The following is a 27,921-nucleotide window of genomic DNA, read 5'->3' as shown; positions in this document are numbered from 1 at the left end:
GAACACCCCCGAGCGCCATGGCGACGACAGCATCACGCGGGCTGCAGCCCAGCTCTTCCCTCCCCGCCAAGGTCCAGAGCATACCGCCAAACCAAACGTGAGTCTTCTCAGCGCAAAAGAGGTTCTCATGTGCCAGTGCTGATTACGGGTTCTATAGTCTCTATGTCACAAATCTACCCTCTGCCAAGATACAAAAAGACGACCTGCGAACAGCGCTCTACATGCTCTTTTCGACCTTTGGGCCCGTCCTCGACATTGTCGCCCTCAAGACCATGGCCATGCGTGGTCAAGCACATATTGTATTCCGAGATATCCAGGCCGCTACGCAAGCCATGCGCACGTTGGATGGTGACGAATTCCTGGGAAGATCCATGGTAAGTGTAAAATTGCCCGCTAATACAAATAGCGCCGATGTTGACAGTCGTGCCTGTAGAAAATCCAATACGCCAAGTCCAAGTCTCATTTCATCAGCAAGATTGATGGCAGCCTGGCCCTCCCCGCAAAGGGCGCCGCCGCCGCCGAGCAGACCGAGCTGCAACAGAGCATATTCAACGCACCCCTGGCCGGAACCAGCACGACAGCTACGCAGGCCAAACCCCCCAGCGCCGTAGACCACGCCATGAAGGACGTCAGTGGCTCGCCCGAAAGCCGCGGGCAGAAGCGCACGCGAGACAACGAGAGCGAGCCCGAGGACAGTGGCGAAGACATGGCCATGGACGAGGACAGCGACGACGAGTAAGCGTGGTGTACTGAAGGGTTGTAATTGTTGAGCTTTGCTGCCAGCGGGGGTGAGGCTCACTGCACCATTAGTTCCTTGGGCGCCCAGAGACTGACGCAGCCGCCGACTATTCCGAGCCATATGATCAAATAATCTCGCTTGCTACATGGAAACGGCGTCATCGCCTCAGCTAGCTGGCAGGGGTGGATAAAGAAGGACGGTAGCCCAGTGACAGGATGGTGCTATTAGCCTGTTATCAGCTCGTGGTGGTGCATGGAGCCAAATCTGCATACTTACGTCTGTTGATATGGCGCCGATGCCCAGGCCGGCACGGAGAGTCTCTTTATAGCTATCAGGGACCAAGCGGCGGAAAACGGTGTCGATGCTGAAGGCTGACTCGGACTCGGGCAGCCCATGCAGAGTAAACCACAGGCACGGCACACGATATGTAGGATGGAGGTGAATCTCATATGTTACATAGCCAACATCGGGGCCGGCGTTTCGGGTTGGAATGACATGCTATATACCCGGTTAGAGGCATCATGGGAAAAGATTTGAGGCTTTGATTGCCGAACCTTGTCTGACTCTTCCGTTTCCAACATTTCAGCGTCGAGTGAATTAGTCAAGTTCTCAGTAGCATTCTCGGAGATTGAAAAGCCGCCCAGGTCAAACGGCAGATCAACATCCCCTTCCAGCGGGCGAACGATTTGTATGTATGTAGTGTGGCCGTCGTTGTCGTGCGAAAACGACGTGGCCAGCGCAGTACAGACATTGAGCTTCCATCTTCGCCGCAGCGGTCCAAGTGTAGCCTGGCGATATCTGCTGTCTAGTAGGTGGCAGGCTTCTGCGAATTCAGCATGGTTGAGGTTTGGGAAATGGCTTATGTCCGTCATGATGGCTTGGATGCGAGTCTGCTGTGGATGGCCGTTATGAGATTGCTTTGCTGCGTTGAGCCACCTAGGTCAACGCCAAGAAAGCCACTTCCTCGCACTTCACAATCACGCCTCACGATATCAGTTTCATTTACCTGGCCAAATTCGATACTTTTTCCTATGGAGAAGTCGGGAAGAATATTGAGCTATGAACCCCGAACAGTGCCCGTTGGCTTTGCAGTGGAGTTGGTGGCCAAGCCTGATGACGCTAAAAAGAACTGTTTGGGCCGACAAGCAGAGAGGCTTACATGGCCTCTTCCATCCCAGGGACCGCTCCACAATACCAACGGGGTGCAGGAAGGAAGTTCGTTTCTATACCGACAAAGTTGGAAACCTGACTGATAGGTTTGGTAATGTCACTTTAAAGAAGCTCTGAATATACCGCATTGATTCAGCTTCGCTTGTGTGCGCCTGCTGCCCCTCGAGATCGTCCGTGCTCTCGTTCGCCACATCACACAGGGGAAGCCACCAAAACCGTCGACAGCACTAGCGCTCGAGCCCAAATGATTCGCGACCCGTTTGGCATCCACCGAAAGAACCTCTTCCAAGTTACAGCACTGCGCGCTGCCGAAAACATACGAGACACGGCAGCCCAGGTCAGCGCCAATGCATTGAAGATGCCCTTTTCCATACCGAAACACGTCCCCAACTTTGAGGATCCCCACCGCCGCCTCGAAGACAAGGCATGGGCCAGCGTCTCGGGACGCGGCGGCGGCCTGCTGTCGGACGTCCATCAACGTGTCAACGGCCTCTTTGAATCCGACGAACTGCCCATGTACAAGGATAAGCCATACTACACCGGCAGGCGGCATAGACGATGGTATCGAAAGAAGCGTGTCGTTGGCTCACTGGCCCTCGTCCTTGTGATCCTCTTCCACATACTGGGCTGGCTGCCCTGGCAATCGGCGCGGCCCAAGTCGGCGCGCGGCAAGTCCGCGTGGGGGCTCATGGGGATATCAAAGAATGAGGCCGTCGACTGGAACCACCGAAAGGCGCAAGTGGTGGAAGCGTTCGAGCTCAGCTGGGACGCCTACGAGCGCTACGCATGGGGTATGCCAGCTCTCGTTCGCAATACCAAAGCACGCTAACAAATGGATTCTGAACACAGGTTACGATGAATTTCATCCAATTTCGAAGACCGGAAGATACATGGCACCAAAGGGCATGGGCTGGATCATCATCGACTCCCTCGACACAATGATGCTCATGAACCTGACGTCGCGCCTCGAGCACGCTAGAGAATGGATCTCGAACTCGTTGACTTGGGACCAGCACCAAGACGTCAACACATTCGAAACGACTATCCGCATGCTGGGCGGCCTGCTTTCCGCCCATTACCTCTCGACAGAGTACCCTGAACTCGCCCCGATCAAAGAAGATGACCCCGGCAAGCCAGGCGAGGACCTGTATCTCGAAAAAGCTGCCGACTTGGCTGGTCGCCTTGTAGGAGCATTCGACACACAATCGGGCATTCCCTATGCTAGTGTTCGGCTTGACGACTCCAAGGGCATACCGTCGCATGGCGACATGGGCGCCAGTTCCACTGCCGAGGCTACTACTCTGCAACTGGAGTTCAAGTATCTTGCCAAGCTGACGGGCGAGACCAACTACTGGGATATTGTAGAAAAGGTCATGGCTGTTGTCGATGACAACAACATGCCTGATGGGCTGATGCCTATCTACATATACCCCGCCAACGGCGAGTTCCGCGGCGAAAATATCCGTCTGGGAAGCCGAGGCGATTCGTACTACGAATACCTGATCAAGCAGTACCTCCAAACCAACAAGAAAGAAAAGGTCTATCTCGACATGTGGAAGGAATCCATGGCCGGTATTCGTAAGCATCTCCTGACCTACAGTGAGCCGTCTGGCTTTACTATTGTTGGAGAGCGACCCAACGGCCTGAATGAGGCTCTGCTGCCCAAGATGGACCACCTTGTCTGCTTCTTGCCGGGCACCATTGCGCTCGCTGCCACTGAGGGTCTTACCGAGGCCGAGGCGCGCAAGCTGCCTACGTGGACGGCGCAACACGACGAGGATATGAAGTTTGCGCGCGAGCTGATGCAGACGTGCTGGGGCATGTACAAGTACATGGCCACGGGCTTGTCAGCTGAAATCACCTTTTTCAACGTCGCCGATCCGCCTGCCGCCCCCGACGCACCGCCGCACCGCCCGCCCGCCGACTTTGACGAGGACCCTCACGCGGCCTGGCGCAAGGACTACAGCGTCAAGTCCAACGACGCGCACAACTTGCAGCGCCCCGAAACAGTCGAGAGTCTGTTTTACATGTGGCGCATCACGGGCGACGTCAAGTACCGCGAGTGGGGCTGGGAAATGTTTACGTCCTTTATGAACTACACGGCCGTCGAGGAGCAGGGCGGCTTCACGAGCCTTGATGACGCCAACGTGATTCCGCCGCGCACGCGCGACAACATGGAGAGCTTTTGGCTGGTAAGTGGACAAACATACATGCATCTATGAAAGATGAAGTGGAATGAGAAGGCTAACTTGTGAGTGAATAGGCCGAGACGCTCAAGTACATGTACCTTTTGTTCTCGGATAACAGCCTGATGCCGCTGGATAAGATTGTGCTCAATACCGAGGCGCACCCGTTTCCGCGGTTCGACATGGGGGATCTGTTCTCGACGGGATGGCAGCGAAAGCCGCGCGACAAGGACGGAAAGATTATTGGCAAGGTGCAGCCGATGCCGGCAACCGAGTCAGCGGCGGAGTAAAAGACGTCACTGGTTGGTTCTGCGTTGTTGTTTTCTCTGCTGTTATAATCTTGTACATAGGATGCATCAATTTGGAGTGTCGTGCCGAACCAAATATCGGAAGGCCGGAGACGACACATGTATTGCTTTATCATTTTGAATAAAAGTTCAAAGTTTCCCCCATAGAATCGTACTCGCAAGGTGGAGGAGAAGACAACACTCATGAGAGTAAAATCAGCCTTGCTTCTCGGCCGGACAGCCACTCAAACGTCAAACCTATGCACCCCAGCAACGCACTTTCGAGGGACGTAGCGAAAGTATACGTTTCTCGACGGCGGCTGCGTTGTCGAATCTTTTTGCTTTCTTTCTCCGGGTCCTGTGCGGAAGAACCCTTTTAGGCTGTCGTTTTTCGTCACAGTAAATAGCGTCACACAAGCAGATTTTGGCAAGCTGATGGCTGGCTGCGTTGATTATTAGAGCAAAGTCGCGAATTTCACGGCCCCTGATTACGTGTTTGGTACTTAATCTCACTTTCTTCTGTTTGCGTCGTTAATAGAAGCGAATTCGCGACTTTCACAGCCCCTGATTACCTGTTTTGTACTCGAGAAATCAGTTCTCGGTCCGACGATGGCTTCGAGAGGTGTATATAAGAGAGGATGTGTTCCCCGTCACGAATGATTGACAAACCTCATCAACACACGCTCGCACGCACACACTCAAACACAAATCTTTTGTACCATTTCATACCATACCCGAGACTTTCAAGATGAAGCTTTCCACTACCCTCTGTGCCCTTGGCCTCGGCGGCTTCGCTCTTGCTGGGCCTGCGACGTATGCAACCTGCCATTCGGCTTGCTCGGCCAACCGGGTGGACGGCCCTACTGCTCCCGTCATCTACGCGGCGTGCCAGGTAGCATGCGCGGTGCTGGTTTCCATGCTCATCCCATGATTCGACATTCTCTGGACAGTGGGATTGCCTCGTCGGCGCACACGTTGATCACGACTGGGTATGTACCTCTACCTGAAGAATTCACTTTGATGAAATTCAATTGCTGACAAGCATGTTGCAGCAGTTATGTCTACTCTACTCATGGTAGACTCGGCCGAAGCAAAGATAATCCAGGCTGACATTACGTGGTATCGATACGGATGGATTTGCGGCGGAAGAAAGGCGATGCAACTCTGAACAGATTGGGAATTTGGTAGCTGAAAAGTCAACTTGAGGGGAAAAATCACTGTTGCTTGTGCCTTTGGACCTCAGATACTCATGCAATAGACATTCGGTATACCCAGCACCTTTCATTCCTCATTCACAACAAGGTGACTGCTTATACCGTGAAGCCCTCAGTAGGTTTGGGAACGTGGGCAGCAACAGCAATTCAACGCCGCCGTCGTCTGGTTGCTACCAAAGCATGTGTATGCTTTATTGTTCCAGCCCTCTTCGTTCTGCGACTCGTCGTTGATACTTCAACCAACCGCTATCTCGCCTTCGTATGTCGTATGGCGCTCGATGAGGCTAGTCTAGCCGTTGGCAATACCACCCGCCCCGTTGCAACGGGCTTCAATGTTGGTGCCGTTTGCAAATACGGGCGTGGTAGGACAGGGCCCGCGGTTGATAACGACAGAAGAAAGAGAAATCTAAGAATCATGTAAAGAAGAGATGAGAAAATGGCGAAATTTATGCGAGAAATGTATAATGCATTGAACTCATGAATTGATGATTATCTACCATGTCTTATCACCGTCACTATAACCTATCTCGGGATGGACTGGTAGAATGAGCACTAATGCAACTCATTTAAATCACTTTGCTTGTTGATTATGCAAATTTCGGGCATGATTGCCAAGTGCCCAGAAGGGTGTGCCGGATATAGATTACCTGGCCTCCGATTTGTACTGCGCCCTCCGGGTTGCCCGCCCATCACTGCAGGTACTTGAGCATAGGTAGGTAGATATTGGGATGTAACCGACACAGGGGTGTTATCGGACAGCGCCCGGAGACTATCGAAAATGCGATATTACGAGTTACATCTGTAGACTGGGTGGAGATAGCTTTCGTTGCTAGCGTATGTGTCCGATAGTTTAGACCAGTGCCTCTATCCGTCGACGGTTAGAGCACGCAGCGGGGAAACAATGCAGTATGAGTGATTGGGCTGCCGAGGGAGTCGTGAAGTGGTCCGCCTTGTCGTGCCACATTCACACAACGAAGTTGTTGCTGGCGACTTTGCATCGTTTCTAACGTAGCTATTCACTTTTAATTCGCTGCCTCTTTGAAAGATGCCTTTTTCTAGGGATTCGCCATTTCCAGACGTGTATTGGCCAGCGTTTGCTGCTGGGCCGACTGCCTCTGCTCCGTTTGTGCCAGCTGCAGCCTGCCAGCTACCAGCGCCATCGCTTCAGCCACCAGCTTCAGCCTCATCCATCTTGTCTCCTCTCCTCGCAGCCAATTCGAACTAGATCGGCCGCCTGCGTTTGTTGCAAGTCATGTCCCTCCTCCAGACCCTCTCCCCCGCGGCACGCCACCCCTGCGCGATTCTTTTCCCAGCCTGCAGCGCATCTTTGCTGTTTCCCGAAGCTACATCTTTACATTCTCCCTCAATTACATCCACATAGCTCCCATGGACGGAGCACCTTGTTGCGTTGCTGCCGTCGCCGCGTGAGAGCCAGCGCACTGCCAATGTAGCGGGCCCGTTGGCCGACACCGCTACCATCCTACACCGAATTCACGACTCGCAGTGACTACCTATTCTCTGCACACGAACTCAAATAATCAAAATCTGCGGTTCTCGTCGATTCCAGTCTTTTCAGCTCTTCATCGTGCTCTGCGGACCTCTTTCCCCGCGTGAGGTGGAAACAACCCATTTACCTTCCCCGTTCACTCCGGGGCCCCAGACAACCCACGTCATTGCGGGATGTGCAAATGAGAAAGCCTCAAGCTGGGCGCCAAGCAGAAACGACTTTTTTTTTTCACTCAACCTTTTGATCACCAGTATAGTCAGACGTTTCTAACCTGTGCTCGAGCTCAAGCACAGTGCCTCGCCGGGCTGCAGTTGAGCGCGCACCACCCAGCCACCCGTACCGTGCCGCCTCGCTTTTTCGCTCGTGATACATTTGTAGGCAAACAAAACATCAAAGCCGCAAACTCGTCACAAATCAAATTACCCCCCACCCCTCCATCCCGGGAGAGGACTGCTCTTTACTCTTGGCTGCTTCTCTCCACCTCAACATGGCATCGTCCCCAAGCGACGATATCGAGCTCGGGCCTACCAACACGTACAAGAGCAAAGACGACTTCACCTACGGCAGTTCACACAGCATGCGCGAGGCTGCCGCGTACGAGGAGCCGAATTCGCGCATTGGGCGCTTCTTCGATACCTTTCGCCGCGACCCTAACTCGACATTCCTCCTCGCCGAGCACCATGGCCACGACCCGGCCATCGCGCGCCGCCAGCACAACGGCTCACACTACTACGACCTGCACCTCGCCACGCTCGAGAATGCCCACATCGGACTGTCGAGAAGCCTCAAGGGTAGACACTTGCAGATGATTGCGATTGGCGGCTCCATTGGCACGGGGCTGTTTGTCGTGTCTGGCAAGGCGCTCAACGCCGGCGGGCCCGCGTCGCTGCTGATTGCATTTGCCATTATCGGTGCTATGCTATACTCGACGTGCCAGGCACTCGGCGAGCTCGCCGTCCTTTTTCCCATTGCAGGGTCTTTTTCATCGTGGGCGACAAGGTTTCTCGATCCATCGTGGGGGTTTGCTATGGGCTGGAAGTAAGGTTACACGGATGATCCGCATCCCGTTCCCGCAATGTGCTAACCCTGGGTCTTAGCTATGCTCTACAATGGCTCGCTGTGTTACCGCTCGAAATCATTGCCGCCTCGCTCACCATAGGCTATTGGAATGACAAGCTCACCAAAGCCATCTTTGTCACCATCTTCCTCACCACCATTGTCCTTATTAATATGTTTGGCGTCAAGGGCTATGGCGAAGCCGAGTTTCTCTTTTCCATTGTCAAGGTCATTGCCGTGATCGGCTTCATGTAAGTACGCGCGCGCAACTCTTCTACAGCCACGCATGTATTTCACAGCTCACACATTACCCTCGGCAGCCTCCTCGGCATTGTGCTCAACTGCGGCGGCACTCCAGACCGAGGCTACATTGGCGGCGAATACTGGCGTGACCCCGGCGCATTTAATAATGGCTTCAAAGGCCTCTGTAGCGTCTTCGTCACCGCCGCGTTTGCCTTTACCGGGACGGAGCTTGTCGGACTTGCGGCCGCTGAGACGGCGAACCCACGCAAGTCCCTCCCCACCGCCATCAAGCAGGTGTTTTGGCGCATCACTCTCTTCTACATTGTCGCCCTTACCCTCGTAGGGCTCCTCGTCCCGCACAACGACCCGCGGCTGCTCGGCGGCGACAGTAAGGCTGACGCCAAGGCATCGCCATTTGTCATTGCGATTGAAGAAGCCGGCATTCAGATCCTGCCCTCGGTCATGAACGCCGTCATCCTCGTCGCCGTGCTCTCCGTCGGCAACTCGGCCGTGTTTGGATCCTCGCGCACCCTCGCCGCCCTCGCCAACCTGCACCAGGCCCCCAAGTTCCTCGGCTACGTCGACCGCAAGGGCCGTCCGCTCGTCGCCATTGCCGTCGCTGGCGCCGTCGGCCTCCTCGCCTTCCTTGCCGACGCCAACTCCCAGGGCTCCGTCTTTGATTGGCTCCTCGCCCTGTCCGGGCTCTCCTCCATCTTTACCTGGGGCTCCATCTGCCTCTGCCATATTCGCTTCCGCCGCGCCTGGCGCCTCCACGGCCGTCCCGTCAACCACCTCCCCTTCCAGTCTCAGGTCGGCGTCGTCGGCTCCTACCTCGGCCTCGCCCTCAACATCGTCGTCGTTGTCGCCCAGTTTTGGGTCGCCGCATTTCCCATTGGCTGGCGCACCATGTCGTCCGCCAATATTGCTCAGAACCTCTTCCTCAAATGGATGAGCGCGCCCATCATTGTCGTCTTCTACGTCCTCCACAAGGTGTACTACCGCACGCGGTACGTCCGCATTAGAGACATGGACGTCGACACGGGACGGCGCGACTGGAATCTACCCGTGCTAGTAGCGCAGGAGAGGGAAGAGCGCATGACGTGGCCGAAGTGGAAACGGTGGTACAAATTCATTTGCTAATTCCGTCTGCCTTTTTAATCCCTCTCATATCTATAGTTCAGCAGTACTTGTTTCATTCTTATTGATACCACATTGAAAAGTATTCTTCTGGACGGCATTTTTTTTTCTAACGCATCTGATTTCTTTAAGCCTTGGGTTCCTCATATTGTTGGTTGGGTATCGCAGCAGCCATCGATTGTTGGTTACGTATGTATGAGTCTTTCGTAAAGACGTCAATTACTGTTGACGTAGGCGTCGGTTGTTCGTCACAGCAAGAAATGAGTAATGGGAAACAGCAGCCTTAAAAATGGCCAGAGCCTTGTTAAGTAGCATCTTTGTCGGCAACGATTCCTCCTATATTTCACACCTCTTGCGAGTGAAACGAAAAGAAAAGCAAAGGAAAGGAAAAAAACAATCAAAACCAGTCTAGTCAAAGTTGAGGGCTATGTATCATAATTAAAAAAAAGGGGGACTTGCCAAAAGTCATGAAAACATAAGAAAATAAGCCAAGTAAAGAAGGTAGTGAAATGGGAAAGGTCAAGGCGTGCCTTTGCTTTTAGCAGAACGTGCCATCAGGTAGCGGAGTTACAAAAAGACAATAGTAAATTCCAACAGCAGGCAGGCTTTGATCACAAACAAGTGCTGGCGCCCACCTTTTAAAGACATTATTCGTAGTGAGGCACATGAAGAGGCAAAAGCGACGATGCAGGGCATCAGGGGATTGCCATTGCCAAATCAAATAACACTTTTTTTGCGAGGCGGCGCGGTTAGAAGTCCCAGACACCCTCCGTCATCTTCGCAGCGCCGCGACCCCGTGGCTGTGCCTTGGGCTGCTCGTTCTCGTCCTCATCACCGCCAGTCATCCAGGCGCGCGAAGTACCCCTACGACCACCCATACCATCGCCGGCAATGTGAATCTTGGTGTCCGCCTCGTCGTGGGTAGCCCCCTTTCTGGAGCCCATGCCGTCACCAGCAATGTGAATCTTTTGGCTCTTGCCGGTAGAGGCCGCAACAGGGCGAGATCTGTTGTTCTCCTGGAGGGGCGACTGCTCATAGACCTCCCAGTTGTGGTCCATCATCTTGGCCATCTTCTTCTTCCCCTCGGGAGCATTCTGGGTTCGCGGGGGCTGAGATGGTGACTCGTCAGCCATTTCAAAATGAGGATCAAAGTCCTTGCTGCGATCCTTGAGGTTGGTGACGGTTTGCAGAGCTCGCTTGGGCCCGGGGGTGGGGTCAACTTCATCGAAGAGCTTATCATTGTAAAGACTCTGGCCTTCGTTGTGCATGGCACCGCGAGGAAGACCAACGCGTTCTTGGCGGGCGTCCTTCTCCCCATCATCCTGGAGCTCAAAGTGAGTTTCGGCATCACGGCGACCCTTGCCAGCGGGGTGGCGCTCTGCGGGATCGGCAGAGAACTGCATCTCAGGGTTCCAGTGTTGAACATCTTGCGAGCGCATGCCCTTGGAGGCCGTGGCCTTGGCAGGGGTAACAAAGTCGTCGAAAGACCACTGGCTATCGTGCTTGGACTTAGGGCGCTGGTCTAGGTCAACACCGCGAACAGGAGCGTCTTTGGGGTCAGAGCCGTCGACAAAGTCAAAGTGGTTGTATTTGGTAGGGTGAGGCTTGATGAACTTATCGCTCCTCCTGGGAGTTTCGACCTCCTCGGGGTCCTGTTTGCCATCAAAAATACGGGAGGGCTGGAAGTTCTTGCCGGAGCCAGCCTTGCTGGGGGAAACAGAGCGGTGGCGACTGTGACCAGCTTCACTGTCCTCGGGCTCGTCGCCGATTATATCAACGACAGAGCGCTGATTAAAACGATGGCCGCCGTAGGGCATGGGGGCGGCCTTCAGAGGGGTCGACTCAAGCTCCTCTCTGCTTCCGTACAGGTTGAGGGAGGCATGGGGGTCGCGGACAGCGTTGTTTGAGTTGTGGCGGGTACGAATGACAACATCATTACGGCTCGAGGCCTGCTGAGCACTCTTGCCAACGGTCTTGAGGCAGGACTGAAGCTGTCGAAGCTGCTCACGGCTGTCCTCGATGGGCCAGTTGCGACCAGTCTTGCCAACGATGTCGAGCTGTTTGAGGAGAGCACCCTGGTCCCACTGCTGTCTGATTTGAACAATCTTGCCGTCGGCATCGAAGGAAACAAAGTGTGTCTAGGTGATTGCGAGCGGGTAGCGTCAGCAGGCAAGCCTGAGCCGTCAGAGAGGCAGTAGAACTTACAATGGGAACGTAGGCGGTGCGATCCGACAAAAAGTTGTCATCGAGCTTGGGAAGATAGACGCCACCACTAGTGATGAATTCAAGAGCCGTGTTGACCTCAACAACAATGGCATCCTGGCCCTCGACAAGGCTGAGGATCTCCTCCTGCTTCTTGGTGACCTGTTTGCGCAGCGCCGTTAGGTGCTTGATGATGTCGGTAGCACAAGAAAAGTTGGTCAGGGTGGTGATGTAATGCAGAGAGGCATTGTCGGCGAGCAGGGAAGAGCTCGGCGAGGCCAAAAACTGCTTGTATACGGCTGCCATTGTGTATGCCGAATAGGGGGGCTATCGGTGGAAGAGAACGAGGAGGATGGCGGGAGCTCGAGGAGCGAAGAGCAAACCTCAGCAATTCGTGGCGAAGCGGGACAGAGCTTTGAAGAAGTTGCGCACGTATTGGCTTTGGAATGCAGACAAGTCTTGAAGGGAGAAGGTGAAACGAACAGCCAGAGGCAGTATTCAATGGAGAGATGGAGAGAAACAGGGATCAAAACATCAAAACAGAGGCGCCAGGTGGAAGCGTGGGCGCAGAAGGCTTTCGGCGGTCGTGGCCCACCCAGGAGTCTCAGGGACTGGGCAGCTATTTAATTACTGACGAGGGGTACAGCAGTGGGCCCAAACCTGCGCTGGTAAGGCGTCTTTGCTGAGGGGAATTTAGAGGGGGCAATGTCCCGCTACAACCCCTGGAAAGAGGCTCTCCCTACAGATTACCTACTTAATGTGCTCGCCCACACCACTGCAAATGCATGGTGCGCAAAAGTACCAGCACATGCCAACCTGCACACATGACCTCCCTCTTCCGTGTTGATCCCTCCAGTGTTTACGCCATAGAAAGTCTCGATTTACAATCTTCCGATTTCATATAAGTCGCAAGCAGCAAGATAGATTTCATGTCCGTCTCGTGGCTGTTGCGCTGCCTGTCCTGTTCTGCAGCGCGTATCGGCATTTGTTTTGGCCAGCCGCGTTTGCTGGTTGCCACGGTACCCAGTTGTTGCTCGCTGCCCTAAATATTATCAGCAAGTACTCCGTATAGTTACTCCGTAATGATATGTGCACATAAGTGTTTACAACAGCCGCCTGCGCTCATAGCAGTTGGGCTATACAGATACAAGTGCGCAACTAAATATATGGAAGCCCTTGCAGAATTCCGTACAAGTAATGATGTTACCTGAAATCGCCGTAGCATACCTTCTTCACAATCATCATCACCCTCGGGTTATCGCCTACCACGATGTCGTAGTTATTAGTAGGTAGGGACCCGCCACACTGGCAGATCGCCGCCTTTACTTTTGTATAAGCCCAAGGTATCCGTACTTACATTATTAGCCTGAACAAAATGGACTACGCTGCCACTAACGTAGGGAAGCTAAGTATCTCTTGTACTGGTAAACATTTCCGCTGACTCTGGCACTAAAGCAATGCATCAGTCAGCCATGTCTATATTCAATCTTTATTTCCGTCCTGTGTTCGACTTGTGCTAGGGGTGGTAACAGAGGTGTCGGCTCAAGGACAACAGAGAATAGAAATAAGCGGAAGCAAGGTGAACAAACGAAGACAGAAGCATGTCATATTCTCCAGGCAGAAAGAATATATGTGAATACTAGAGTTCAAGTAAACAGAATCAATCAACAAGTCTATATACTCAATCTTGCGCGTTGATCTTTATACCCGCGTCCTCCTCGTCCTAATTCGAGTCCTCATTGCCTCAGCGGCCAAAGCGCTAAGAAGCTCATGTGGAGCCGCTAGCCACAGTACCACCTGCGCCACGTCTTCCCGCCCCTGCCTTGTGCTTGTGTGCTTGCCTGCAAGGAAAGCCGCGCAAGCCACAGGTCCACTGGCTTGTATCAGTAAACGTCCTCTGACGCAACGAGCTTCAAGTTAGGCTTGGACACGCAATCCGCATCGCCGTTTTTCTATCCGACTTCCCCGATGATCGGCTCGATTGCTCCCATCGGCCAGTGCAATCACTACTCATAAACACACGCCTTTCACACAACTATATGTTAGAACAAAACCCAGCTCTTCTGTCACAATGAGGATCTGCGGCCCGCTGGCTGCGCCTTGGTGGCGTGTCCTCTTGCTCTCCTGGCTTTGGACATTTGCCCTAGCTAAGGACGAGCCCACCATCTCCGCCTCCAAAATTGAGGGTTACCCTCGCAACATCAACTACTTCGAAGACAGCGACTCGGTCATATGGCATAACATCGATACCGGCAACATATTCTGGTCCAAGGATGCTGGCGTTCAGTGGGCCAGGGTCGGCGACGTCGACGAGGGCAAAGCCGTCCTGCTCATCATACATCCTCACGAAGCCAAGACGGCCTTTATTCTGACTGCTCACCAAGAGCATTACATGACGCAGGATCGCGGCGAAACTTGGTCCAAATTCGACTCTAAAGCGCCTCCGAGTCGATTCCAGCCTGAAGTCTTGACTTTCAACGCCGCCGATCCGAAGCGCATAATTTTCAACGGCATGGATTGCGACGAAATATTTTGCGACGAAGTGGCCATCTATACCACCGACGGTTTCAAGACTGTTGACAAGCTACGTGAAGATACAGCTGGCTGTTGGTGGGCCAAATCGTCGCTAGAATTTAGCACCGGCGACAACGACCTGGACAAGTCTAGAATTTTGTGCATTATCCGTGACGAGCTTTCCCCGCGGAGACAAGAACAGCGTCTCGTCGTTTCGGACGACTTCTTCAAGAAAGAAAAAGGGGAAATCCAAGAATTTGAACCCGATCTCGACATCACCAAGCCCGTTCGTGGCGTCAACAATATAGCAATCATCAAGGGCTATCTTTTGGTTGCGACGAGCTCGGCCGGAAGCGACGAGATGGCTCTCTATGTGACTGATGACACAAAGAAGTGGCATCGCGCCATATTTCCTAGCTCGGACTCCCACGAGCACTCTCATGCCATCAACCAAGGCGCCTATACCGTTCTGGAGAGTACAAACTACAGCATCCAGGTCGATGTCATGACTTCGGCTCCCTCTAGACCCATGGGTGTCTTGTTCACCAGCAACTCCAATGGCACATACTTTACCGAGAACATGCCGTACACGAACCGAGACAGAAAGGGCCACGTCGATTTCGAAAATGTCAGCGGGATCCAGGGCGTCTACCTTGTCAACACCGTTGAAAACGGAGCAGATGTTGATAAGCACGGCAAAACAAAGGTCCTGGTCAGCAAAATCACCTTCGACGACGGCAGAACCTTTGAATCCCTCAAAGCCGGAGAGGACACAATTCATTTGCATTCGGTCACCGAATTAGACAATATTGGCCGTGTATTTTCCAGCCCCGCGCCTGGTCTGGTTATGGGCAATGGAAATACTGGCAAATCGCTCAAAAGGCCTTCGGAGTCGAATCTATACGTTTCCGACGATGCTGGTCGAACCTGGAAGCAGGCGCTTGAAGGCCAGCACAAGTACGAGTTCGGCGACTCCGGCTCGATTCTTGTTGCCGTCAAAGATTCAGACAAGCCCGACATCGATAAGTTCTCGTTTTCTTTAGATCATGGCGAGAAATGGAACACTGTTTCTTTCCCGGATGATCTAAAGATAAGACCTGAGTTTCTCACATCAGTGCAGGATGCTACCAGTCTCAAATTTCTTCTTGTTGGCTCTCATAAGGGAGAATATCACAGCATTGCCATTGATTTCGAGGGTCTGCACGAACGAAAGTGTGGCGATGATGACATGGAGGAATGGCATGCACGCGTCGATGCTGATGGCAAGCCACAGTGCATCATGGGTCACAAACAGTCTTTTACGCGCAGAAAGAAGACGGCAGACTGCTTCATCAAGAGCGAGTTCAAGGAGCCAATAGCCAAGACGGAGGACTGCGAATGCTCCGATGCCGACTTTGAATGCGATTTCAACTTCCAGCGCGACTCCGAAGATCACACCAAGTGCAAGCAAGTTGGATCATTGGTTATCCCGGAAGGTTCGTGTAAGGGAGATGAGAAGTCGTTCAAGGGGTCTTCGGGCTGGCGACTGATTCCCGGCAACACGTGCAAGAGGAAAGACGGTGAGCAGAAAGACGATGCCATTGAGCGCGAATGCAAGGATGGTGGAAAGGACAATGGCAAGGACGACGGCAAAGACGATGGCAAGGACGGCAAGGATGGGGGTGACGATACCGACCCTTCTAGCGGCGGCGTTTCCCACAAGAAGAATGACTTTGACACCGACCTGAACGACTTTCAGAAGTTTTATCTCGAGCGCGGCGAAGCGAGCTCATCAAAGGATGAGACAGTCATTGTGCGCGCTGCTGAGCAGGGTAGCGGTGGCCAGTTGAAAGTCGACGACCGTTTATGGCGATCGCCTGACCACGGCAAGAAATGGGAGCGCATCCTTGAGGGAGAGAGAATTCAGAACATTTTTCCTCACGAGTACTTTAACGATGTGGTTTACTTCACTACCGTTGAAGATAGCAAAGTCTTTTACACTATTGATCGAGGACAAAGCTTTCACCCGTTCACGGCTCCCTCAGAGCCATTCGAGGATGGCCCATTCAGCTTCCACCCGGACAAGAAGGACTGGATCCTTTGGGTTGGCAAGACGTGCGAAAAGGTAGGCAGCAAAGAGTTCTGCTACTTGAAAGCCTCTATTTCGACTGATCGTGGCGACGACTGGCGTACGCTACGTAAGTATGTCGAGAAGTGCGAGTTCACCGGCAATTCCGAATACAATATCCGTGCTGAGAAGCAAATTGTCTGTCTCGCTCATCGCGAGGAGAATGAAGACTCTCCCTTGACAATCATCACCAGCGATGACTTCTTCGATGAGGACGTAATCATGCTCGACAATGAAGTAAGCAACTTCATCACAATGAGCGAATACATCATCTTGGCTGAGAAAGACCAGAAGACCGGAGGCGTCAAGCCTCTGGTCAGTGTCGATGGCAAGCATTTTGAGAATGCGCACTTCCCTTATAAGTTCCAAGAAGGCCACGAAAGCGAGTACACAGCTTTGGACAGCTCCACGCATGCTCTCAATCTGTTTGTTAAGACGGATGACGGCGCAGACCACCAATACGGCTCCATTATCAAGAGCAATTCCAATGGCACGTCCTTTGTGCTCAGCGCCTCCAACGTAAACTGCGATGATACGCCATACGTCGACTTTGAAAAGGTTGCAGGCTTGGAAGGATTCGAGCTCATAAACGTTGTTACCAATCCTGGCAAAGAGGAGAAGACCAAGAAGATCCAGACCAAGATTTCTCGCAACGATGGTGCCGAATGGGGCTACCTGGCTCCTCCGAGTAAGGATGCCGATGGCAAATCATACTCTTGCAGCAGCTCCAAGGGTGACAAGTCTTGCGCCCTCCACCTTCACCATTACACGGAGCGCGATGACAAGCGCAAGACTTTTGCTGCCGCTACTGCTGTCGGACTCATGTTTGGCATCGGCAATGTCGGCTCTATCCTCGGTGACATTAAAGAGGCAGACACGTTTATGACTGCCGATGGCGGTATCACCTGGCGCAACGTCAAGAAAGGACACTGGACCTGGCAGTATGGCGACCAAGGATCTATCATTGTGCTAGTAGAACGTGCCACACATGACAATAAAGCCAGCACCAACATTGTATCCTACTCCACCGACGAGGGCAAGACATGGACGGACTACAAGTTCACAGACGACAAAGTCACCGTGCTCGACATCACTACGCTTTCGTCTGGCACCTCGCGGAATTTTCTCCTCTGGTGCAGATCAGAGTCGGGCAAAGTTTTTACCGTCAACCTCGACTTTACTGGCCTCACCGACAAGGTTTGCAAGCTTGGCAGCCTTGGAAAGGAGGGCGGCGATACTGATTATGACCTTTGGTCTCCCAAACACCCCATGCTGAACGATGACTGTGTATTCGGTCACGTCGCCAAATATTTGCGCAAGAAGCCGGACCGAAATTGCTACAATGGGCAGGACATTCAGCGTCTGTATAAGAAGGAGAACTGCGCTTGCAGTCGACGCGATTATGAATGGTATGCGCCGCAATGCAACATTGAATGTCAAATAAGCTAACTAGTTCTTTAGTGCCTACAACTTTGAAATGGACAATAGCGGGCAGTGCGTCTTGGTCAAGGGCCTCGAGCCATTATCTGGCAAGGAGTGGTGTGAAAAGAATAATGCCACGACCTACTTTGAGCCCACGGGCTACCGCCGACTGCAGCTAACGACGTGTGAGGGCGGCAAAGAGTACGACAAGACGTCGACTGAGCACGACTGCGCCGGGTACGAAGGGGAGGTGGCCAGGAAGCGCAAGGCGTCGGGCGTGGCCATTTTCTTTGCCGTGGTGATTCCGATTGCGGCGGCCCTCGCGGTCGGCTGGTACGTGCACCGCAACTGGTCGGGCAAGTTTGGTCAGATACGCCTCGGCGAGTCGTCGGCGGCGACGTTTGATAGCGACCAGCCGTGGATCAAATATCCCGTCATCGCCATTTCCGCCGTCGTCGCCTTGGCCGCGGCGCTGCCGGTGCTGGCCGCCAGCGTGTGGCGCACCGTCTTTGGTGCATACCAGCGCGCGGGAGGTGGTGGTGCCGGAGGTGGCAGGAGCTGGAATCGTCGCTTCACGACGAGACAGAGCTTTGCCCGCGGAGGCGAGTATTCGCGCGTCGAAGACTATGATGGGGAGCTGCTGGGCGAGGACAGCGACGAGGATGTATAGATGAAGTGGTTGAGAAGCAGGTTGGCAAGTGTGTATGTAGTAGAAAAAACGGTTTCCTGTTTCTTTTTGTATGAAGTGTTGAAATGAGTATTTGGGTTAGGTCGGTGATGGAGTATACGATGCCTACGGAGAAATTGCCGTCGCGGGAATGTAATTTCAGCCGTTTATATAAACCTACATCATTATCATTCATTGTCACTGAAAAAGATGCAGTCTGTTGCGTTGTGTAGGCCTTGACTGACCAACAATGTCAAATGTCCCTCTACAACATAACACGCCCGTCTATACAGATACAGAGGCCGTCTTATCCGGGGAATCACGCTGCGCAGAGCAGCCTGCACTTTTTTTCTTCTTTTCTTTGTCGGACATACTTGCATGTATTCACGTTGAGCGTCTCCAAAACCCTCCGTCGTCGTCGTCGTTGCAAGGGCATCTCCTAGTTGTTCAATGTGCCTCGTGACTCGTCTTTGTTTCGGAGGAAACAGCCCGAAACAAGAGGGAGGGAAAGAGAATAAATAAAGATTGCATAAATCTCCCCCGCTTCGAGGAGATGTGTGCCGATCACATGGGTTCTTCCCGCCCGCCCGTTACTGTTGAGATGACCGACAACCTCCACCTAAACTTGGGCGAGAGAGAGAGAGAAGTTTCGTGAAAACATGCACGCCGCAGCAGCATGAAGGGGTCGCTTGACCGTATAGTCTGGCCTGGCTTGACAATTCTCGAGCATCGACTTCCTTGGCAAGATGTTTGCCAATTCGTCAAGAGGAGCGTTTGTGCTCTTATTCTCCCCTCTCAACTTCCCCGCTTTCCATCCTTCTTCCTTTTTTCATCTCTGTATGCACCAAACGACCACACATTCTCACATGTTTCACAGCGCTCAGACACTGCATGACATTACCTCCGATGCGGCTTTGACCCATTCACGTCAACATGAATCATGTGTAGCTTTCGGTATATGTATTGTATTATTTTCTTACCAAAGTGGATTCAAAAGAGAGCAAGATTATGGTAAAAATTGTACAGTAATGGGTATAAAGCAAGAAACAACAGGAGAACCAAAGTTTTGTTTAATGAAGAAAGAACCCCTGAAGGCCATGAATGTCATTAACCGCAAATGATAGAGATGAACAGAAAACGATGTCTGTACCCGCCCAATGCAGTCTGAAAGAGTGTAAAACAAAATGAAGATGATGGTGAAACAGAAGATGGAAATAGAGTTTATGTGAAGGGAAATCAAGACGATTTCTCTCCGATTGTGACGCTAAAGTGCAAAAAGTGAAACAGTTTTCCTTTGCATAATAAGAATGTGTGTGGTCATGCCAAGTGTGGTGTGAGTGGGCGTGTGTGTGCGTGAGTGCGTGAATCGGTGGCAGTGTTTTGAGCAAAATGTCTTGTGCGGGAATGCACCAAGCTGTGAGCAAATTGCGTGATTGTTGAAATCATGAGCGACGAACGCGATTCCAGAAGCGCTTCATTGAGCTCTGCTCGGGGTAGAGCAAATTCTCCTGGTCAATGGCGGCTAGTTGTCGCTCGATGCTGTCCTTTTTCAGCTCGTCCTCGGTCCTGAGTCCGGGCGGCGAGCGGGGGCCTTCCGATGTGGTCGGAGACGCGAGCTTTTGCCAGCTGTAAATATGGGCCTCATTGGCGCGCAGGTCTGGCCGAGTCAGGGTCATGCGTAGCGTCATCTCCCGCGAGTAAGCGTGCGCCTGGGTATAGTCGAGCTTGGCGGTTTCGCGATCCTGGTCTGCGGTGGTGGTCAACGGGTGAGAGGGTCTCTCCAGCGTATCGGGGGTGCGAGGCGAGTCAGGCTCCGTAGTGGTGGCCTCGTCGCTATAGAGCGAACACCGCTTGTCCTCGACAAGGGTCTGCATGCGGAGGTGAGCGCCACGGTCTGCGTTGCGAGGCAGCGAATCGACGCGTTGAGGCGGGCTGGACGGGCTCTGAGGTTGTTGCTCGGTAGAAGGAAAGCCAAACTCGACGGCTTCATCAAATTTGTGAGCCGAGGCGAGGTAAACGCGGAGCTTCATGCGGGCTTCGGGGTCCTGATAGTGGGCGGCCGGATCCATGGTGGGCGGCGGAGAGGCGGCGGTAGTAACCTCGGCCGGTGGCTGCTTGGTGACAGACATCAATGAAAGAGCCCGCGAGCGTCTGCGAACATGGCCGTAGCCAGGCGAGTTCTGGAGTGACAAGACTGAACCGCCAAAAGGCGTAGAAGCCTCATTTGTGGTGGGACGACTCAGCGATGATGAGGCACGGCTGAAGGTGGCCTTGGAGGAAATGGAGAGCTTGTGGCGGAAGGAGGCGGGGCGGTGTTTGCGGTGGGTGAGGTCTTCACGAAGACCGATGTGATAGTCGTCAAGGTCGAGACGCAGATCGAGGTCGGTATCGTCTTCCAGCCAACGGAAGCTGTTATACAATGAGACTTCCGTCTCCTTGAGGCGGCCGTCCATCCAGGCGGCATCGGGAGTGCGGGAATGCATCCTGTGGGAGAGTTGGTCGAAGGAGGCGGCGCCGTGTAAGTGACCCTTGGTCTGGCGGGCGTTGAGTTGGACGTGACGTTTTCCACGTTTGATCAGGGCTTGGTCAGTGGCATCCAGAATGACGCCGTGTAGGGAGGATGCCAGCGACGAAGGGTGGTCGTCGTTGGATTTATTTATTATGCCCAAGCCAAGCTTGGTGGCGGTGGTAGTGTGTCGGTCAAAGGCTGGGCTGGAGTGCTGGCGAATCAGGGCAGATCTAGGACGCCGGGGCAGCGAGGCGAAGGGGGTGGACTCGGAGGGCAGCTTGGAGAGCACAGTAAGACGAACCGGCTGGCGGCTGTCTTGGAGTGATCTAGTCGTGGAAGCGGCGACGGCCGAGGGAGTGATTGTTGCGGTGGCAGAGGCGGCAGGGTTAATATTAGGATGGAGCTTGGGGAGATTGTCGATAGAAACTGAGGGCGTAGAATCCGAGTCTTCGGTGTCAGAATCCTGGGCGAATCGTAGACGTTCGAGAGTAGAAAAGTACTGTTGCAAGGCAAAGGAGAAGAAGCCAATTGTCAGTAATTAAGGACAAAGACTTGTTAGAGTGGTGCTCCCGCAAGCTTGGTGTCTTATGCCAGAGGAAGGAAGAGGACGGCGGGGAGGGGCAAGAACAAAAAGGTGACGCTTCAAACGAGCGGGAGAAAAGACGGGCAGGGATGAAGCGATATAAGGAAATGGGCGTGTCTAGCAATATAAAACAGAACCGGGCCTGCGCTGCAAGAGGAATGGCGTGTCTCGATACTGGAACGAAAGAGGAGGGCTGTGGAGGTAATTGTGAGGGTTTGGAGGACGTAATTACCAGGAACTTGTTGGTGAACAAAGTACCCCCAAGTTCCAGTAGAAAACAGCGGTCATGGTGGGCTTGGACAGGAGGGGCACACCGCTAACCAGGCTTTGAATGTACTGATACAGCGCTTTGCCGTCTAGGGCGAGCACCCTTAGCCCGGTGCGAACCTAACGGTCTGTTTCAGCGCATTTTAACGCATTTTAAACCGAGAGCGACGCTAGCTCCAGGTACCAAACAGTGGACGCCAAGGCTCTCGGCCCCTGTAGCGTCGCCCCACGGGGAGTGCAACAGCATGCGGCCTATTTAGAGGCCTTTTTCTGCTTGGGTCTTGTTGCTGTCGACGCAACCATGCGGAGCCACCTTGCAGCCGCAGTCGGAGAATAAAAAGAATAAATTAAAAAAGTGCTCACAACCACTCGGAGCAGACTTGTTTTCTTGTTTTCTTGACATCAACCATGTTGACGAGACGTGGCTGTTGCTAGACTGCACGCACAGGGAGCAGATGCAGGGGGGCCAGTCCACCATGAACCGTCTTGGTAATACTGCGTGGACGCCGCCAAGGATACGGAGTAGAAAAGAAGAAAAGAAATAACCAACGCCCTCTCACCCCACAACGGACGTGGCAGCAGGCCGTTTGCTGGAATGGGCATCGATACGCGAATGTGGTCCCCAGGACAGTAATCCATATTGTGGTTTCCGGGGGCAAAAACAACAACTCTATAATCCACAGGTGGTGAGGCAAGGCTGACATGTCGCGCCGCCCGAATGCTTGCTGTACGTCCCAGGTCGCGATGCCACGATCGAGCAGGTTTCCTGCAATTGATAGCGTTCCTGCACTCTTGCCTCGTCTCGCTCCGAATGCATCAGCACACAAATACGGTGGCCTCAACCCTTTGGGCAGCACGTTGATCAAACGAGGCTGGCAGTACTTGTGCAAAAAGAAGCAAAAACTGACAGACTACTTGTTGTCTTGTGAGGCGCGCCGGCGAGTCGTTTCTTTTTTTCCCCTACACGTGGCGGCGGCATACTTGCTTTGGCCAACGTGCTCCGTGGATACCCGTCAATCACACTTGTGCGGACGTATATGTGCTCACGGAATTCGATGAATCCGAATTGATTGGTGCTGCGCAAGTGCAGCAAAAGTAGGTCGAGTGGCTGATTGATTGTACATGCTGCGGCGCCGGCGCCGGCGGTGACTGCGACGTGGACGACGCGTGCGGAGAAGCACTGGCACGTAATACTTGGTATCGCTCCCTTGCTCGGCAATAAAGCTCCTGACAAAAACAAAAGTCCGTCATGTTTTGGTCGCAAAAGCCAATTTATTACCACAAGTCGCGCTGGTCAAGCCACGTCGCTCAAGCTGGAATGCGAGCCCCGCGACGATCCCTGCCGCCGCCATCACAATCATTGTCACCGAGAGGCGCAATGGATCGATCCCTTGCCCACGCACGCACGCCCTTGTCACATCAATTGACCCTTTCAAAAGACTCGAGCCGAGCTAGATGACGCCGAAACGCAGTTTATCAATGCAGACAATGCCTAGCTCCGAGGCGTTTTCTTTTTATGCTTGCCCAGCACTCGCTAGTCGAACAAGAAAAAGCAAAGGTGCCGCGGAAAAGGGTTCCCTCTTTTTTGCTTTTTTTCCTCGTTTCCCCCAGTGCCACAATCTGGTTGAGCGACGTTCGCTAGTGTCTGTGTGTTTGCCCGCCAAAGTCGTGCAGCAGTCCTTTGAAACATGATGCAAGCCTTCTGCTTTTTTTCTTCTTTCTTTCCGTGCTCTTCTTTTTCTTGCACTTCGCGCCTGGTTTCTTCGCGCTTCAACACTTGTTGTCTTCGCTGCCACTTGGCGGCAGAAGCACGCAAGCCTTAGAGGGCACGAGGGGTCAAAGGAGAGAGCATCGCCGTCGTCTTGGCTGCACCAGAAACAAACAAATCTCAGGAAATGACAAACGCTTAAATCAATTTTCGGCTCACCTTTCTTTGTATCGTGGCGGGTAGTGCCTCGAATTCTTCCTTGGTCATGGAGGAAAACGACGTCGTCAAGTCAGTCGGCGAGTGCTCGTCGGTGCCGCTGCCGGAGCCTTGTGACGACTGACTCCGAGCATGGCGGCGGTATTCTCGCCACACGCCGCCGCCGCCCTCGCCGCTGCTAGCCATGCTCCTATGGCCTCGCGTCTTGGCCGTCCGGTCGAACAGCTTGCGGCCCTGGTGGAAGCGCCCTCCGTTGTGCCGGTAGCTTGAGCCGTCCTCCGAAGAGCTCGAGGCGTGGTGCCGAAAGGGTAGGAGGGAGCTGCTTTTTGAGCGGCCACCGGCACGATTGTGGTGGTTGCTAATGTCGTTCGTGACCGTCGTGGTGTTTGTTCCGGCTGGTCTCGTCCCGAAGCCGTGAAAGTGGTCGTCGCGGTCGGTCGCCATGATCATTGTCCCTGGTTTTCACCTTCCTGGATCCGGAGCGTTGGGAAGGAAACCGTCCACTTCAATGCTGGGATTCGAAAGCTTGCCGTCGTGCTTGTAAGAGAAGAAGGGGCTCGGGATGGTGTTTAGGTGTAAAGTACGGGCCGCCGCATGAACGGTCTGAGGAAAATGGCACGTGTGATTGGTCCGTTTGAACAAACGCAAACGCAATGCCCAACTCTTGCGCAACAACAAACTGCTGTTATCTCAGGAACACAGGTTGACGCTAGCCAAGGACGCCCTTGCAAAGTATAACTAATGACGAGGGTTTAGTGTTCTTTGCAGAGGTGATTGTCTCCAACGGTCCGTCTTGTTTTGTTCTGGTGGTGATAGTTACAAGGTGAGAAGAAGAACGTGAAAAGGAGTCCACGGGCAGGAATCCCACGATATTTTTTTCAACCATTGACAACATGTACAGTCATACGCACATATACACGCCGACGGAGCTATAGCAAAGATGTATTGCCTGCCCGTAGCCTTGGCCTCGACCCCTGCCTGGTCGTCAAGACTTCTAATTATGGGTTACTTTTCAGTCCGCCAAGCTTGCGTCGTCGTCCAAATTTGCGAGGCCCCTGTGCAGAAGCGCCCAATTCACACCCATTATCATGTCAGGGTTGCTTTCTCTTAGCCGCTGAGGTGACTGAATTGCCGAGTTGCTCATTTTGGCCCCATTCTACAGCCTACGGATAGTTACAGGCTCCCAATTATTAGATGGGTGGGGAGGTGGGCGGCGGCACCGCTGGAGATTGGAAAAGCCAAGAGGAGGCCGGAGAGAAACAATGGCAAATAGCAAGGCGCCAAATGTGCCCCCTATGTTGCTCCGTAGATTCTGTGGATTCTGTGGCTTTTTCGCTGATCACTTGCAGGCTTGGAGACATTACGTAGTAATGCTGATATGACCCTTGCTGGCCGGGCTGCTCAGATGGCGTCGAAGAATACGGATACTCGTCGATAATACAAAGTAGAATCCTCAGTAATTACCAGTACGATTTGCTAATAAAATGATGGTAACAGGGGAGACTGAACGTAAGTTACGGAGCGGGTCAACGCCATTTCTTTCTGCTCTCAACTCGGCACATGGACAAGCTTCTCGTCCAACGTGGCTCAAAAATGCCCGTCAACGATTAGCCTTTTGCTGATCTGCCGTGGCGAGATGGTTCGTTTCAGGTTTCACCGTCACGAGAACTTAACCGATAAACATTGCGCCACTCGACAAGGTCCTATTAATAAATCAATACTCGAGGATAATGAATTATCTTTTATTCTAGGAAAGAAAAAATTTCTTCAGTCACTATTGTGACGCTGTTACAGTTAGTCAGGAACCACATGGGCCCGGCTAGGCTGTCTATTGATAACTAAGCCACCTGATTAGCACAAAAAACTACTACGCAACTGTCATAATCAAGTCACACACACAGTTAGAAATCTAAGCTTCTGTCAAAGGCTGTTGGGTACTGGCACTCGTCAGAGACGCTGCGCGCATCACCGCCTAGTTGCCAACAGTGCCAAGCAATTCATCCAACATTTCCAGAAGAAAGCGCCTCGGTCCATGCCATCCATGCCCCTGCCCATGTCGTCCCATTTTAAACACTGCCAGCTCATACCAGAGAGGCGGCCAAGCGGCTTCATGTTGCCGACTCACTTCCTCTGGCAAAGCCAAAGAGTTAGCGTACTGCACTATTATAGCACAGCATAAGTTAACCATAGATATTTTGTACGGAAATGGTGGCTCTTTCCATCATGTTCCGCTGTGCGGTTCCGATGCAGACACCCTCGGAGGTAGCCGAGGGCTGATCTATGCGGACGATTCAGCTACGTGATGCTTCATGCCAAGTTTGCAAAATATAGATGCCAACCAATATAATAGAGTACCTGCATATGCCGGTTATCATCCGACACACGGCAAGGCGAAGCTCCGACCGCCCGGCATACAGTGCATACGAATGCTTGTACTCATTCACCTGCATGAACAAGAACTTTATGTTGTCCAAGGAAAGTTGCCCAAAGTCTTTCGTCTCCAGCGGGTTATTACCCGAGACTGCATCGTCTGTGCCCGGGACTAGCTGGTACAGGGGAGAATACAGAAGGCCCCCAAAATGTCCAGCCCCATCCCACCGGCATCCAGCCAGTGGCAAATGCAACGCTGCACGGCCTGACGATGAAACAAGAACATGGCAAGGGGCTTGCTGTCGATTTCATAGTGCCCTCTCAGGCCCTACAAATTCTGACTGTCTGGGTGGGCTTCTTATTTTAACTAGCGCTCCGCCACCAGGCAATAGTCATGTCTTGGCTCTATAATTGCAAAATGACAAGCAAAATGTTTATAAACAACCGGACCAGGTGTTGCACTGTTACCTCGTCGTTGCCATTTTGATGATATTAATTAATTAAATAAAATAATTGTAAATGGAGTTTCGACTCCTGTGCCAAGCAGCACGCATCTTGCGCCTTGAAAGAAAAGGATGAACAATGTGCATTTCTTCACACGTTTCCTCGTGCTATCGATAACGAGAACAATGGCAGCTGCGTCGACGGCTTTGTGCTGCGACAACGGCTTTGGCTCTTGCCCGAAGACTTCAAGGATCGCTCTGCTGCTGGCCACCCCCAATCCCTGTCATTGCTCGGCATTGCCCTTTTGGCCCGTTGCCAACGTTTTTCTGCAAAATTTTAAAGAGAAGCACTCTCCGCAATCGAGTCAGTGTGTTGCATGACTTGCTCCATTTGTTCTGGAACACTTCGAGGGATACCGAGAGGTAGCTAGTTACGTCATGCGCATTCCAGCAAGTATGATTAGAACATTCCATTTACTCTACCAAAAGAATGTGAGCAGTATTGTTTATGATAACATCATGTGCGTTGCAGACGCAAAACACCGAGATCGGGATTTCTCACAGTCGTACAATTTATTTAGTTTACACAACTGAGGATCAGCCAACAACTCCTCGGCCACGAGTGCATATTGCTGACGTTGCCTGCCGAGAAATTCGCTAGGCAACCAGGGCATGCATGCTTCATCTGGTGTTTTTATTAGTATCCAGCAGATCGGCGTCTTTGAATTAGATGCCCTAGTCGCTATAAGTTATAGCCCATATAGGCACAGCCTCAGCAGGAATGATTGCGTATTATTAACAGCCCAATGCATTCGGCTGTCGCTCGACCTGTCAAGACCGATGTCCGCCACCCGCATGCTCGGGATCGCCGGTCGTTGTAATTGCCGATTGGAACCCAAGTAAAGAGAAGAGAAGAAGAGGGCTATAGTTATGCGTATCCAGTTGTTGATATCATCGATCCCGGCACTCATGCCAGCATTGCCAGCATCACCAGCATAATTAATAGACGCATTTTCCCCGTGACTCACCGTGATTTCCACGTCTTATGATTCATGGGAGGTGCCGTCCTTCAGGTGACTCAGAACGGTGTTACAAAGTTGTACTGGTACTGGTGGTCGGGCTATCGCGTGACAATAACTACATCAAATAGCATCAAAGAGCCCCCCTGGTCTTTGCTACATTCCAGCACCGGCTTGCCCCATGGAAACCCTTCGCTTGCAGCCTGTGCTGATTATCTGAATCTTCGATTTGTGCTGGAGCTACGACGAGAACCAGGGCACACTATCGCAAGTCATGGGCGCTAATACAGCGGCTTCAAGGGGTCTAGAATATCCAAAAAGACTATGTCGGACATTCTTTTAGACCTCGACGAAA

At 52.7% G+C, this 27,921-nt stretch overlaps 8 protein-coding genes across 8 annotated transcripts; 4 read left to right on the top strand and 4 right to left on the bottom strand.

The window, feature by feature from the left end:
* Window positions 1-17: 17 nt before the first annotated feature.
* Window positions 18-739, top strand: BBA_00597 (RNA recognition domain-containing protein; the record flags this gene model as incomplete). The annotated part of the gene is made up of 3 exons (XM_008595694.1): window positions 18-97; window positions 158-374; window positions 434-739. 3 exons carry the CDS (start codon window positions 18-20, stop codon window positions 737-739), a joined length of 603 nt encoding a protein of 200 aa, XP_008593916.1.
* A 56-nt stretch (window positions 740-795) lies between these two features.
* On the bottom strand, window positions 796-1,611 carry BBA_00596 (Autophagy-like protein 3; the record flags this gene model as incomplete). Its single annotated transcript, XM_008595693.1, has 3 exons — window positions 796-960; window positions 1,016-1,237; window positions 1,294-1,611. 3 exons carry the CDS (start codon window positions 1,609-1,611, stop codon window positions 796-798), a joined length of 705 nt encoding a protein of 234 aa, XP_008593915.1.
* A 542-nt stretch (window positions 1,612-2,153) lies between these two features.
* Window positions 2,154-4,385, top strand: BBA_00595 (glycosyl hydrolase family 47; the record flags this gene model as incomplete). The annotated part of the gene is made up of 3 exons (XM_008595692.1): window positions 2,154-2,700; window positions 2,759-4,101; window positions 4,173-4,385. The coding sequence occupies 3 exons, from the start codon at window positions 2,154-2,156 to the stop codon at window positions 4,383-4,385; spliced, it is 2,103 nt and encodes a 700-aa protein (XP_008593914.1).
* A 3,205-nt stretch (window positions 4,386-7,590) lies between these two features.
* BBA_00594 (amino acid permease) lies at window positions 7,591-9,542 on the top strand (the record flags this gene model as incomplete). The annotated part of the gene is made up of 3 exons (XM_008595691.1): window positions 7,591-8,141; window positions 8,201-8,410; window positions 8,459-9,542. 3 exons carry the CDS (start codon window positions 7,591-7,593, stop codon window positions 9,540-9,542), a joined length of 1,845 nt encoding a protein of 614 aa, XP_008593913.1.
* Window positions 9,543-10,288: 746 nt separating this feature from the next.
* On the bottom strand, window positions 10,289-12,047 carry BBA_00593 (uncharacterized protein; the record flags this gene model as incomplete). The annotated part of the gene is made up of 2 exons (XM_008595690.1): window positions 10,289-11,677; window positions 11,745-12,047. The coding sequence occupies 2 exons, from the start codon at window positions 12,045-12,047 to the stop codon at window positions 10,289-10,291; spliced, it is 1,692 nt and encodes a 563-aa protein (XP_008593912.1).
* A 1,765-nt stretch (window positions 12,048-13,812) lies between these two features.
* BBA_00592 (vacuolar protein sorting/targeting protein PEP1) lies at window positions 13,813-18,454 on the top strand (the record flags this gene model as incomplete). The annotated part of the gene is made up of 2 exons (XM_008595689.1): window positions 13,813-17,771; window positions 17,824-18,454. 2 exons carry the CDS (start codon window positions 13,813-13,815, stop codon window positions 18,452-18,454), a joined length of 4,590 nt encoding a protein of 1,529 aa, XP_008593911.1.
* A 1,439-nt stretch (window positions 18,455-19,893) lies between these two features.
* Window positions 19,894-21,831, bottom strand: BBA_00591 (mucin-like protein; the record flags this gene model as incomplete). Its single annotated transcript, XM_008595688.1, has 2 exons — window positions 19,894-21,459; window positions 21,802-21,831. The coding sequence occupies 2 exons, from the start codon at window positions 21,829-21,831 to the stop codon at window positions 19,894-19,896; spliced, it is 1,596 nt and encodes a 531-aa protein (XP_008593910.1).
* Window positions 21,832-23,716: 1,885 nt separating this feature from the next.
* On the bottom strand, window positions 23,717-24,178 carry BBA_00590 (uncharacterized protein; the record flags this gene model as incomplete). The annotated part of the gene is made up of 1 exon (XM_008595687.1): window positions 23,717-24,178. One exon carries the CDS (start codon window positions 24,176-24,178, stop codon window positions 23,717-23,719), a length of 462 nt encoding a protein of 153 aa, XP_008593909.1.
* Between the last annotated feature and the right edge of the window lie 3,743 nt (window positions 24,179-27,921).

This window comes from Beauveria bassiana (assembly GCF_000280675.1).
Source record: "Beauveria bassiana ARSEF 2860 unplaced genomic scaffold BBA_S00001, whole genome shotgun sequence".
Classification (NCBI taxonomy): domain Eukaryota; kingdom Fungi; phylum Ascomycota; class Sordariomycetes; order Hypocreales; family Cordycipitaceae; genus Beauveria; species Beauveria bassiana.
Note: the sequence above shows the minus strand (reverse complement) of the source record. Positions and strands in the feature narration are given on the sequence as shown.